Below are 14,975 nucleotides of genomic sequence, written 5' to 3' on the forward strand. Positions count from 1 at the left end.
TGAAAAAAAAAATCGTTTTGAATAGGGAACTTTGCCATAATATCCTTTCAAATGTTAAAGTTGCCACAGTCATTGCATGCTTTTGTGCTGCTCTTTATTTGTGCCATTTAGTTTTATTAGTTTATTAGAATTTGAAAGATAATGACAAAATAGTTTGATAAGATCTCTGATTTTAGTCCTCGAAAACCAAAAAAGTAGTGCTTGAAAAGTCATTGAAAGTCCTGGAATTTCATTTTGCAGTTTCTGTACGAACCCTGTAATATGCTTATAACTTTAAAGGCGCTTTTCTGAATATTTAGATTTTTTGCACCCTCAGATTCCAGATTTTCAAATAGTTGTATCTCGACCAAATACTGTCCGATCCTAACAAACCATACATCCAAGGAAAGCTTATTAATTCATCTTGCAGACAATGTACAAATCTCAATTTTGAAAAACTGACCCTTATGACTGGTTTTGTGATCCATGGTCACATATTATACTTGAATATTTGTACCAATGTATATTTTACAGCAAGATTAATACAAACAAAAGTAATGTTATGTCCTATATAGAAATTTAAGTTTCATGAATCAAGTAATTGCTTATGATGTGGAAAGAATTTTTTTGTTGTTGTTAAAACAAATAAATAATTAAATTTACAGTTAAATCTAAAAAATAGCAATATATCCCAAAGTTTCCAAAGCTAAAGTTCATGGAATAAGTTCTTTCTATTTTCTCTAGTAAAAGTGTTTTCGTTTTTTTGAGTCAAAGTGGTGAGATCAGTTCCACAAGTAATAGCAGTCCAGCACTATTAACAGTGCTGTAGATCTCATTTGTCATGTGGTTTCTGTGGCAGCCAGTGTGGTCTCCTCATCAAAGGATGCTGTACATCACTGTTGTTCTGTGGTTCCTCTACCCATGCATCATGGTCTCCATCACTACAGTTTCTAGACGAGCCATGAGGCAGATGTGAGGTCAGATGTCCTGAACGGCTGACATTTGACCCCAGATGTGACCTCCTGCAGCCTCTCTGCTCCTCATTCTGTCCATCCACCGTGTTGACAGAGGAAGCCACTTCCTTCAGAGTGTTTAACGGCCTGAGAGGCATCACTGCTTTAGATGACACTCTCTGTGGATGCCTGATTGACGGGTAGTTGATCTCTGATTCAATATCACCATCTCCTACAAAGACAACAGCATAGAGTACTATCTATATTACTGTCAATACAGCTGCTTAAAATGAATACAGTTATAAAAATCATTTGACTCGCATCAATGTATTATTTAAAACCACCACTAGATGAAATGACAAATGCAGTAGCCATATCAAAAAATAGCTGTTTTTGAACATTCTATTAAGCAAAGAATCCTGAAAAACAAAATCACTTAATATTTCACAAAAATATTAAGCAGCAGTACATTCTCTCACCAGTGTGAACGAGTCTCCTTGGAGGAAATCTAGAGTTTAAACTTCGGCCCATGGGCAGAGAGAAATACTTCTGCGACATTTTTGCAGCATTCTGGTAGAAAAAGAGCAAGGAAAGGGTCAAAGACTCTCATTTCCATATTTAGAAGTGTATATATTATATAGATTATTATGTATGACTTTGCATTCTTTTTTGTCTTTCTGTACCCGGTATAAATAAGTGCTCTCATATATATAGTGTTACATACAGTGCCATGGAAGCTTCCAGCTCTGAGGCTGCGTCGTAAGCTTGTGTGGCGTCTCATCAGGATCTCCCTGGCTGTGATATCATCAGGTAATGTATGCTTATTAGTGTAAGACACTGTCTGTGAAGCATAATGGATAAAAATAAAGATAACAAATTGTGAAATATCACAAGGGACATTAGAAGCAACAAAATAAACATGAATAATTTCAATGCACCACTACTTCACATACTAAATAATAATAATAAAAAATAACAATTTGAGAAGACATTAAACTTCCCCATAAAACATGGTAGTCTTTGTTCAGTGCGACATTACAGGTTTCTGGACCCCACACTGGAGAAAAAAAATACTTTGGACAATTTTAATAAAACCCACAATAATTAATGTAGTCAGTAAAGCTAGTCATCAATATGAAAATACTATTTAATCACGGACAATTCATTTTTTTTTTTATTGAGATTTGTTTTGTGACAAACTGAACAAAATGAAAACCATTTAAATTAGACTGATATCAAAACACAGTTATTTTTTCAGTGTAAGTCATATAAATCTGTAAACCTGGCACAAAACTGTTTGTCATTTCTGATGTAGGTCAGTGTCCTAAAAATTATTCATTTCTTAACTAATTTCTTTGTATTGGGCATTTGACTGTTTTTTGTTTTTTCTTCTTTTTTATGCTGGGGTTTTTGTTGTTGTTTGTTTGTTGGTGTTTGTTTCGTTTCTTCCAGCAATTCCTGTATTGTAAGTTCAGCACATTCTGTCATAACTCACCCTGTGTCTGATCTTGTACATGTTCTTTGATAAGAGTTCATGCATATTTGTCACATCAGATGACAAGAACTTCTTCCTGGACTTGGAGGCATTCTTTCTTTCTTCGCTATAGTAAAAGACAAACAGAAATCAACAGGAAGCAAATCATTGTGATGCCACTGTGACCACAGACCTTTACTCAAATGACTGCTTTATAAATGTATAAGCTACATAAATTCAGCTTAAAAAAGTTTCAGACAGTTTCAAAGACTTCTGAAAAGAGGAGGACAGGACGAGAAGTTGACGAGACGTACTGCAATGAAATTAAAGAGGGGGCTGCACTGATGTCACCGGACATTTGGTCCAGTACCTCCATGGCGTTCTGAAGCTCCAGTTTCTTATACAGAGCCACAATGCTCGACTCGGGATGATTATCATGGATTAAAATCTTGCGAAGGATCCGGTTATTAAACTTCATGAACCTGTCAACCAAAGAAATAAGTGAATCTCAAAATCAATATCACAGTAGATAACAGAGTCTACAGGATTTTGTACGTTGCTTTTTAACTCCTGAGTCACTGAGTCAAATTAAATGTCCTTTATTCATTCATAACTGTTTCCAAAATGAAACAAAACAAAAGAAACCTAGGGTAACAGCTGTGGCAGTATCTAACAGGTAACAGATAAATTTACAGAAGCCTAAGGCTGATTGGAAAACGCATGTCCACAAGACAAAGCTGTAAAACCAGTCTAACCGGTGGTATGTTTTTGGGACGCTAATGAAATGATAATAGAGAAAAGTGGAAACATGACACTAAAATACTTCTCAGCTTTTGTCAGCAGATAACTGTCATTTTCCAGTGAAAAAATGCTGTGTGGTGGAAAAAAAACTCTGATGTAAGAGTCTAACTCCTACTTGTCTTTCCAGTAATAGTGACTCCACTGTCCACACAGATCTTCTATGCCAGCAACAGTGTGCTCCATCAACTGAAACAGAGTAAATGAATCAAACCTAAACTGATCTCGATTACTGAATTAAATAAATGAAACCACTGAAGACATACCCTTTTGTGAATCTCATCATTGATGGTTTCCTGGTTTCGATTTGTCTTACGAACATTCATTAATTTAAGAAGGGGTCTTATAGTAATTCCCTGTGAAGAGAAATAGTATTTGGATACTGGAGACTACTACATACAGTACACTACTACTACCTATTCATCAAATAAATGCAGCCTTGGTGAACATTTTTAATCTGCTGCTAAAAATTTTAATTATTCCAAACTGTTGACCAGTAGTGTATAAATTAAAAATGTAATTTGGTGTAATATATGAAAAGTAAAGCTTTATTTGAGCTCAATGGAGCAGAACAGAGATTAGAAACGGAAAGCACAAACTAGTGGTGAATCAGCTTCTAATGAGTTGTTGCATCAACAGTCTAGCTCAAGTTATGGGAAATTGCATCTTTTAAAGATGATTCATAAAAAGGAATTCTTGGCTAGTTCACACACAAGCACTCCTAAAGCAAGATTCATTCGCTCTTGTGTACCTGAATGAACACTGTGAAGATGATGACCACAATCGTGCCTGTGATGAACAGATTCTTGCGACCAATACTGTCTGGGAGAGTGAAGGCCAAGGCAAAAGACACAGCTCCTCTCAGCCCACCATAGGCCAAACCAAACTGATCTTTGAAATTGAAAGGAATTGTGCGGAAGGGGTTAATGATCTGCGTTAGGACCAGGATCCCTGAAGGAAAAAGAAAATATGTTACATTTTTGCCAATAGCACAAATTATTATGTCCTTTAGCAATGGCTAAAGAAATTTAATTTTGTTAAAATTACAGTTCTATTATATTATAGTTTATATTAGCGATGTGGATTTTACAGGTTTTATCTTTAGGCCAGTAGGTGGCAACAAGTCGTCTAACTGTCTTTCCTTCTCAACGAAGTTGAATCCTTCTCAACATTTGTTCATTCACAATACTGATTCATACTTGTAACAAAACAATAACGGCTGCATCCAAAATACTGCATGCTTCCCTTCTATATAGTAGGCGAAAAACAGTGTGTGACAAAAGAGGTATGTCCGAATTCACAGTACTCATAAAAGAGTAGGCCAAAAATTCCCAGATGACCTACAAATTCTGAAACCCGTAATAATTCCCTTTATACTACAAACATTCATATTATATTGACAATACTTTTGAAGTACTTACTTATTCAAAGTAAGTACTCAAGAGAGTATGTGATTTCAGATGCACCCTGTCTATTTCGAATCATTCACTATACCACTCAAAACACTGATTCATTCCATAATGAACCACAACTATGTGTTGCTTGAAGATGCGAAGATTGATTGTGCTTTGATTGGAACTATTCCTGTTGGTGGAGCAAAAATGGGCAAACTAACTGTCAAAATTGTTTCCATCTAAGGTACTATTAATTATACCATTAATGTGTGCTGAGTTGTTGTGTAACTGCATTATTGCACTTGAAATCATGCAATATTGTTTAATTGTAGCCAATGACAATACGAAAACATCCTGCTACTATTAAAAACTTCCTTTTAGTAATTTGGGAATTCTTTATAATCTCCCATACCCAGGCCTCTCCAAAGGAGAGCAAACAGCAGAGCAAATAGGATGTAGCCCCAGTTCCACTCGTGCTCTGTTGTTATGGTAACAACACCCAGAAAGAAGAAGATCAGAGTTTCCGACACACTTCCAACCATCTTAATGACATGCCGAATAGTGGTGCAGGAGCGCTGGGATACATTCTCCTCAACGTAATACTTCATAGTCAAGGCGCAGATTACAATACTGTAGAAACAGGAACACAACATTCAGGAAAAGCCAAAACAATGCTAATTCAATTTTGTTTTTTTTTTAAATGCAGTTAGGAGCCGTTACGTACGCCATGATGCTGGAGATGTCAAGGAGCTCAGCTATGAGGTAGGCCAGGTAGCTGTACAGGAAGATGATAAGAGGCTCGATCTCTCTCACTTTTCCTGTAAAGCGTGTGGTGAAGGCTGTCACAAAGCCAAACAGTGCCCCGAAAATCGTACCTCCCAAACCAACCACAAAAAAACGACCTATGTCCAGAAAAACATCTCCGGCTTCAACCACCTCCAGCGCTGCTACATGATTGAATAGATTATAGAGCACCTGAAACAGACAGTGAGGAGTACTTATACATAAATAATACACAATCTGATTCTCAAAACAACACAAAATCATGACAGATATATGTTAAATGTTTATTGAATTTAATCAAGGGTGTACTTAGGGTTGGGTATCGTTTGGATTTTATTAATTCCAATTCTAATTTTGCTTATCGATTCCAATAAAAAAATTAAAATTAAAATTTAGATATCAAACATATTTATCCAGTGTCTCTTTTTGTGAAACATTGACTCACTCGAGATTTACTTGTTTCATTACTGGATGAATCAGTCTTTTTAAATGAATCTCTTGAATGAATGATTCAAAGACAAATAAATTATTAACAGCCCCTTTTCACCACCTAAAAATAAAAGATGCGCACACAGGAATTGATAGGTGGAATTAAAATTTAAATTTTACAACAAGTATCTGATTCTGGAATTGGAATTGATTTTTGATTCCCAACCTTTGCATGTACTCATTTTTGCAAGCATTTATTTGCACAAAATTGGCTAATTTACTTATTTTACAGATATTCATTACATGTTTTCTCTGTTTTTATTAAAGTATTGAACTGAATTTCTGTTTTATTTAGTTTTTATTAGAATTTTACCATCTTTCCATTTTCATGAATTGAATTAATGATCATTTAGGATTTTTTTTCTTTTTTTTTGTTTAGAGATGGTGTACATATTTATGCTGAGTACTGTGTGTGTTTTTTGCAGCTAACAAATATTTTAATCACTGAGTGGGGAAAAAACAATAATGTTAATATACGAGTATTGTAGCAAGTACTTGTATATTAATTGCATTAACTTGTACTGAAAGAAGCAAAAGTACAAAGACTTCGATCTATACTACTCATTTTCTCTTTACTCCAGTTCAAATTTAATAAAATAAGAAATGTAACTGTGCTTAAGTATTCAATTTATGTTTGACACAATAAAGAAAGCAACAATGTTTATGCACATTGTGTTTACCATGGTGTTTCAGCCTGTATCAAATGACTGAGTAATTACGCTGGCTTGTGTTGAGTTTTGGATTTCAAGAAATCTGTTACTAGGACAAGATTTGAAAGGAGATTCTATACAAGCGTATTTCTTTTGAAACTAATTGTGATAACTATGTCAGTCCGCTTTTATTCAGGCACAATCTTTAAAACAGTTCTTGATAAAATAATATTTGTAAGTGTAAAAGCAAAAGCCAAGTAATAGCAAGTTTCAAGAACATTCTTTCCCATGGAGAGTATGACAATGTAAGTCTCATTCTTTGTCCTCATCGCCAAATGTATTGTATCTATTTTCAATTTGTATCTATTTTTAATTTACTAGTAGCCTGCCTTTTATGTACTAGTAACATTTTTGACCTATCTATGGCCATGTATGGCTGATCAGTCACAATCTTTGTTCCCAATTCCCAACTCACTCACTCTTAAAAGGTTCTTTATTGGCATTGATGTTTCCATAAAGAACCTTTGACATCCATAGAAACCTTCCACTGCACACAAGGTTCTTTATAGTTCTATTTATGTTTTACACTAAGAAAAATTAAGACATGTTGACTGAAGGTTCTTTGGGGAACCCAAAATGGTTCTTCTACTGCATCACTATGAAAACCCCCTTTTGAAACCTTTATCACTTGGATTTGTACATTTACAAATCTTGTTCACACATCACTTACCACAGTGACAGCATCATTGAACAGGCACTCTCCAAATACCACAATATAGAGCTGCTCATGGACGCTGATGTCCTCAAACACAGTGAGGACAGCCACTGGTTCTACGGCTGAGATGATGGAGGCGAAGAGGAAGTTCTCCTGCAGGGTAATGTCCTTCACACCAAACACCTCGATCTGGCAGATGGCAAATAGAGAGATGCCAATGCCAATAGAATTCCACAAGGTTCCAACAACAGCAAACCACAGCACCGTGCCGAAATTCTCAAAGAAAGGCCGAGTGGGCATGAAGTAGCCTGAGTCTAGAACAATGGGTGGCAACATATAGAGGAAAAAGACGTTGGAGGTGAGCACTGCCGGCGGCTTCTCGTGCAATGAGTGCATGATGCCCCCGACTATGAGACCAATGGAGATCAGCAAACACGACTCTGGCACCCAGACCGTGATCTTATGGTAAACGTGGAAACCTATTCAGAAAAAAAAAAAAATCTTGTTACTTAGTGTTAATGTGTGTGTGTGTGTGTGTGTGTGCGCGCGCAAGTGATTAAAAAGGAACAAATGTTTTATAAGTATGTCACAGTTATGTTCTGTTTTGGTTCTGTTTCTATCTCAACATTTCCCTGAGTTCCCTTGTCTATTAGAGGTCGTCAACACGTACACGGGTATTTTTTATAAACGTTCAACTTAAAAAAAAATCTCTGTCCACATGAAAACGCAAAAGCATGTTATGAAGCACTGAAGCACTGTCAAGAGCATGCCAAACCAACAGGTGGTGATATAAACTCAACCGTAAAGCCATGTTGGCCAATCAAATGCCTGAAAAGTTTCCAGACAGACCCTAGCTCCCTCGACCCCCCAAGAATAGGACAGACAAGAAAAGGTAAGTGCTAGTATTAGTTGGTCAAGTGCTGGCAAAAAAGATGAGTCTTTAGATGTTTTTTGAAAATGTGTAAAGACTTGGATGTTCAAATTGAGATTGGGAGGTCATTCCACCAGCTGGGCACAGTCCAGGAAAAGGTCCGTGAGAGTGATTTTGAACCTCTTTGGGATGGCACCACAAGGCGCCATTCACTTGCAGAATGCAAGCTTCTGGAGGGCGCATAAGTTTAAACTAGTGAGTTTAGGTATTGTAAGGATCCACCCGCCAGCCCAAAAAGCGGAATCCAGCGGCCTGGTCGAAGGTTTAATGCGTATTCGGTCTTTTCTTTGCGCTTCTGAATTTATCAGGATTTTAGTTTGAATTTTAGTCTAGCTCCATGTTTAATCTGACTCCAATTTCACGTGATCATTAAATTTAGGCAATATTTCTATCCAAAGCTGATCACAGATATCGATTGTTTATTAATTTAGATATTTGAGTATTCTGAAAATCCCATACTTTCAATTATTCGTTCACTGCAGACCTGGTATCGCTTTAGAAGTAACATTTCGGCCGAACTGAATGCTCTTCCCGGACACAAACTCGTCAGTTCTGATCTTAAACATTGGATGCAGGGTAAATATCTACCTTTAAGTCGGTCACGCCCTGCTTACTCGTACAAAAAGCATAGTTTTTATATATTTAAGAAAACTGCAACTTATTTAAGACAGTGATAGTCAGAAATCGAAATGGACTCAATTGATGTGCCACATGCTCCATCTATTAAACCTTTCGTATGAAAAATCCTGAACACAGATTTGAGGTAATACCTTCGCTTTAATCTACTAGTAATAATGAATTAAGAATAATGCAGAATAAATCAAATATAACAATTTATTATCAGTCAGGTAAAATTGTATCATGCCAATTACATAATGAAAATAATTAGAAGCCAATTTAGAAAGGATAGTGTAATTGTAAATCACATTGTAGTCATCAGGGTCACACCTGGCTGGAGATAAACATTCTCACAGACCCCTAAAGGGGGACACACCCCCTCCTCAGCAGAACACAATTCTACAAAAGTTTTCAATCTTTCTTATAATACAAGTGACTACTGTGAAATTGAGACCATTTTACCAATCGCACAAAGACCTTTAAAATGATACCAAACATGAAAAGTTTACAATCATGAATCCTGAAGATATAGTAAATGTTTCATGTAAGAATAGTAACTTGAGTTCTTGGCATTTCTCTGTCAACTTTTAGTGCCTGGACCATGTGCCCTGGGGGGAAGGAGTGGGTGAAGGTTCCAAAGAGCAAATGGTCTTTCTTCCAGATCTTCCTATCTGTTTGTTTGGCTTCACGAGGAGATCAAAGCCCATTGTTTTGGTGCATCTGCATTTGCATTGAGAGAGTTCCTGAAAGTCTGGCTTCATAAAGAATTCATTTCATAAGGAAATAATTTCACTCCTTACAGTATATTGGTGCCATGCCAGTGGTCGTCTTGTAGGCAAGCATTAGTACCTTGAATTTGATGCGATGAGGAGAGGAGTAACGTGAGCTTTTTTTGGCTCATTGAAGACAACCCTTGCTGCATTCTGGATCAGTTGTAGAGGCTTGATAGTACATGCAGGAAGGCCTGCCAGGAGAGCATTACAATAGTCCAGTCTGGAGAGAACAAGAACTTGGACAAGAAGTTGGGTGGCTTGCTCTGACAGGAAGGGTCTAATCTTTCTAATGTTGTATAAGGCAAATCTGCAGGACCGGGGCGTTGTAGCAATATGGTCTGTGAAGCTTAACTGATGATCCATCACAACTCCTAGGTTTCTGGCTGTCCTGGAAGGAGTTATGGTTGACGAACCCAGCTGTATAGAGTAGCTGTGATTTAACGATGGGTTCGCTGGAACCACCAGCATTTCTGTCTTAGTAAGGTTGAGCTAAAGGTGATGGTCATTCATCCAGCTAGAAATGTCACTCAGACAGGCTGCAATGCGAGCAGCTACCGTCGGATCATCTGGTTGGAATGAGAAGTAGAGATTAGTGTCATCAGCATAGCAGTGACAGGAAAAGCCATGCTTCTGAATGACAGATCCTAATGAGGTCATGTAGATGGGGAAGAGAAGTGGTACAAGCACTGAGCCTTGAGGAACCCCAGTAGCAAGAAGTTGTGACTTAGAAACTTCACCCTTCCAAGACACCCTGAAGGATCTATCTGAGAGGTAGGACATTTAATATGTCCTAGAGTGGTCTTGCCAAGCTTCCTTGGAAGAATGAACTCGGAAGGACGTGAGGACACAGAACGCACCCAGATGAGATTTGAGATGTGCTGCGTTCTTGCTTAACTGAATAAAAATATTCAGTTCTTGATTAACTTAATAAAGAGAAGTGCCTTTAGAGAGAAGTGCATATTTACGGATTATGATTAAAATGATGAAAGAGTTTTTGTTTTCGATTTGTTTTATTTTGTTAAGTAGTCATTTAAAGCTTTCTATAGATATATTTATCTTGTATGTGAGGCATGTTTTCGCTGAGTGTCGGTTCATTTTTGTTTCATGTTTGTGTTTCCCCATTCTACAAAAGCAAGTCACTTTGTTGATATTGTTGATTTATATCCTAAATCTGAGGCCCATGCAGGGCTCTATGGCAGAGAATAACAGTTCCCATACCCTAACCCAGTCAGATGTGCCGTGGAAAAACTATCCAGACTTCATATCTCTATTATAATCATGGGCGCGGGAAGTGTTTTTTTTTTTCTGTGGGCAACTGTTTAACTGTTGGAAGAAAAAAAAAAATCGTCATCTATTTTACACTAAAAAAAGTGCAAATAGCTGGTATTGATGGCAGATTACAAAAGTGGTGTAGGTGGTAAAGCGTGTGTCATTATATTCCCTTTGACGCGATCGACCTGGGTTCGAATCTGCCATTTGGCGAACTTTTTTTCTCCTTTTTCAAATTGCAATTCACATCAGAAAAGCATTTATTTTTAATAAAATTGAAGAAAATATTAAAACCATGTGATATAGCTAGCCCCCGCCCCCCACCGAAATTTAGGACCTGATTAAATATAACTCTATTATACAGAGATTTGTAAAATAAAATTCCACTAGCCTACTTTCAAAACTTTTTTTTTTTAGGCCTGGAAATTGCTGTTTTGAAATTGCATGGCATTTACAGGTTATTCATGACCTTACAGACCCTAAAAGCAACCGATGCACGCTCTTAAACTGGTCCACCAATGTGATTGCGCGAATGCTCCGTTACCTTTCCCTTCTGTAATCACATGCCGGATCCGTTACCCTGCTTTGTTCCGGGACCTCGCATTTTACAAATTAAGCACTGGTGCTGACCAACTGGCCCCCATCTTCACACAGATCTTCAACAGATCATTGGAGCTGTGTGACGTTCCCTGCTTTAAACGCTCCACCATCATCCCGGTCCCCAAAAAACCAAAATCACTGGACCTGTCACTCTCTCATCTGTGGTCATTAGGTTACTTGAGAGACTGGCCCTGGCCTACCTGAAGGACATCACTGGACCCTTGCTGTATCCTCTCCAGTTTGGATGATGCAGTCAACATGGGATTGCATTACATCTTGCAACACCTCGACAGACCTGGGAATTATGCAAGAATCCTATTTGTGGACTTCAGTTCGGCCTTTAATACCATCATGCCTGACCTTCTCTCAGACAAACTCATACGGCTCTCCGTGCCCACCTCCATTTGTCAGTGGATCACCAGCTTCCTGACAGACAGGCAGCAGCTAGTGAGGCTGGGCAAACTCACATCCAGGACTATCACCATCAGCACGTTATGTGCTTCCCATAGCTACATGTGACACCCTATTCATTCATCATTCATTCACACTTTTTTAAATAACTTTTTACCATTTTTTTTTAAAATCTCATTATTGAGATTCTAAATTAACTATAGAATAAAGTTGCATTTCTGACTAGCCATGTCATATAGTTAAGTAAAAAAAGTCTATTGATAAGAAATGTTGCATAATGCATAGTGTTTCCCAAATAAATAGGCTAGTATCTGATAAATATGTAGGCTGCTAGTAAAACTGGAATAGAGTCAGTACTGGACTACTTATTAAAGGACTACTAATTAAAATAAATAAGTACAGTATACTAGTAACATCAAAAAGTCACTTATAGGTGGTCTAAAAGAATATATATGTTAAAACAGCTTGCCATAGAATGTGTAATCACTCACCTATTTTGGCAAAGGACGCAAGTAGCACCCATAAAGTAATTTCAAATGGGATCTGAATGCGAGGGTAGTTCAGTGTAAACACCGCTTGGGTGGTTTCACCTGGATCGGGGTCAGGATCAGTGTCCTCCACCTGGCTCCAAGGAGGAAGTTTAGATGGAGAAGTAGAAGTCGGTTCAAAAGCCATGACGTTTGCTCCATATCCAAGAGATGCAATGCAAATAACACACATCAAAAAGGTGAAAGGCGACCTCTCATTAAAATTAAGCACCATATTTTCTTAAAATATATGCATATGCCAGAAGCTGACATATAAAAAGTACACAACATATGTGAAGAATTAAAAGAACATTTTAAAAGTGTTCCTTCATCTACAGTACATCCCTAAAGCACACTGATCTTCACACAACTCTTGACTGAGTTTTGGCTCTCTGTCTCAGTGAGCAGGTGTGTGGTTAGATGGGGGCCGGTTGATGACCAATGCCACACCTGATTGGTCTGTCCCTGCCTTTGAAATAGTTTCGCTTTCTCTAGTTCTCAGAAAAGTTTTTTTTTTTTTTTTTTGTAAAATGGAGATAACCTGTTCCTCTCTGCCATGACAAACACTTCTGAAGGAAAACTCCTGCGGAGTAGTTTCACAAGCATATTAGTGCTGTCAAACGATTGAACGTGATTTATCGCATCCAAAATAAATGTTTTTGTTTATATAATATATGTGTGTGTGCTGTGTATTTATTATATATAAATACACACACATGCATGTATATATTTAAGAAAATACGTTTATATATTAAATATATTTATTATATGTCATAAAATTTATATGATTATAAATATATACATGTAAATATGTGTACATATTTTCAAAATATATGCTGTATGTGTGTGTCTTTATACATAATAAATATACACAGTATCACACGCATTGTGTAGACAAAAGTTATTTTTGGTTGCGATTATTCGTTTGACAGCACTAATATACATATACATACACACTGAACAAAATTATAAACGCAACACTTTTGTTTTTGTCCCCATTTTTCATGAGCTGAACTCAAAGATCTAAGACTTTTTCTATGTACACAAAAGGCCGATTTCTCTCAAATATTGTTCACAAATCTGTCTAAATCTGGTAGTGAGCACTTCTCCTTTGCCAAGATAATCCATCCACCTCACAGGTGCGGCATATCAAGATGCTGATTAGACAGCATGATTATTGCACAGGTGTGCCTTAGGCTGGCCAAAATAAAAGGCCACTCTAAAATGTGCATTTTTATCACACAGCACAATGCCACAGATGTTGCAAGTTTTGAGGGAGCGTGCAATTGGCATGCTGACTGCAGGAATGTCCACCAGAGCTGTTGCCCGTGAATTGAATGTTCATTTCTCTACCATAAGCCGTCTCCAAAGGCGTTTCAGAGAATTTGGCAGTACAGCCAACCGGCCTCACAACCGCAGACTACATGTAACCACACCAGCCCAGGACCTCTACATCCAGCATCTTCACCTCCAAGATCGTCTGAGACCAGCCACCCGGACAGCTGCTGCAACAATCGGCAGTCTCAGGGAAGCTCATCTGCATACTCGTCTTCCTCATCGGGGTCTCGACCTGACTGCAGTTCGTCGTCGTAACCAATTTGAGTGGGCAAATGCTCACATTCGATGGTGTCTGGCACTTTGGAGAGGTGTTCTCTTCACGGATGAATCCCGGTTTTCACTGTACAGGGCAGATGGCAGACAGTGTGTATGGCATCGTGTGGGTGAGGGGTTTGCTCATGTCAGTGTTTTCGATCGAGTGGCCCGTGGTGGCGGTGGGGTTATGGTATGGGCAGGCGTATGTTATGGACAACGAACACAGATGCATTTTATTGATGGCATTTTGAATGCACAGAGATACTGTGACGATATCCTGAGGCCCATTGTTGTGCCATTCATCCACGACCAACACCTCATGTTGCAACATGATAATGCACGGCCCCATGTTGCAAGGATCTGTACACAATTCCTGGAAGCTGAAAACATCCCAGTTCTTGCATGGCCAGCATACTCACCGGACTTGTCACCCACTGAAGCTCTGGATCGGTGTATATATGACAGCGTGTTCCAGTTCCTGCCAATATCCAGCAACTTCGCACAGCCATTGAAGAGGAGTGGACCAACATTCCACAGGCCACAATCAACAACCTGATCAACTCTATGTGAAGGAGATGTGGTTGCACTGCGTGAGGCAAATGGTGGTCACACCAGATACTGACTGGTTTTCGGACCCATCCGGACCCCCAATACAGTAATAATCAATAATCATGCTGTCTAATCAGCATCTTGATATGCCGCACCTGTGAGGTGGATGGATTATCTTGGCAAAGGAGAAGTGCTCACTAACACAGATTTAGACAGATTTGTGAACAATATTTGAGAGAAATAGGGCTTTTGTGTACATAGAAAAAGTCTTAGATCTTTGAGTTCAGCTCATGAAAAATGGAGACAAAAACAAAAGTGTTGCATTTATAATTTTGTTCAGTGTGTGTCTGTGTGTATATATATATATATATATATATATATATATATATATATATATATATATATATATATATATATATATAAACAAACTGTGCTATGTGTACTGCTCTGGGCTAACTGAGACTTGTCA

The 14,975-nt window shown here is 37.9% G+C and overlaps 1 protein-coding gene across 1 annotated transcript; it reads right to left on the bottom strand.

Annotated features, from left to right (window-relative positions):
* Nucleotides 1-141: 141 nt before the first annotated feature.
* Nucleotides 142-12,731, bottom strand: slc9a2 (solute carrier family 9 member 2). The gene is made up of 12 exons (XM_042730904.1): nt 12,329-12,731; nt 7,251-7,714; nt 5,323-5,573; nt 5,011-5,228; nt 3,956-4,155; nt 3,471-3,560; nt 3,323-3,393; nt 2,721-2,888; nt 2,428-2,533; nt 1,657-1,773; nt 1,412-1,502; nt 142-1,164 (listed from the first exon to the last, which is right to left on the bottom strand). The coding sequence occupies exons 1-12, from the start codon at nt 12,597-12,599 to the stop codon at nt 812-814; spliced, it is 2,400 nt and encodes a 799-aa protein (XP_042586838.1). The 5' UTR covers nt 12,600-12,731; the 3' UTR covers nt 142-811.
* Between the last annotated feature and the right edge of the window lie 2,244 nt (nt 12,732-14,975).

The sequence above is a fragment of the Cyprinus carpio genome, chromosome B9, assembly GCF_018340385.1.
Source record: "Cyprinus carpio isolate SPL01 chromosome B9, ASM1834038v1, whole genome shotgun sequence".
NCBI classification, from domain to species: domain Eukaryota; kingdom Metazoa; phylum Chordata; class Actinopteri; order Cypriniformes; family Cyprinidae; genus Cyprinus; species Cyprinus carpio.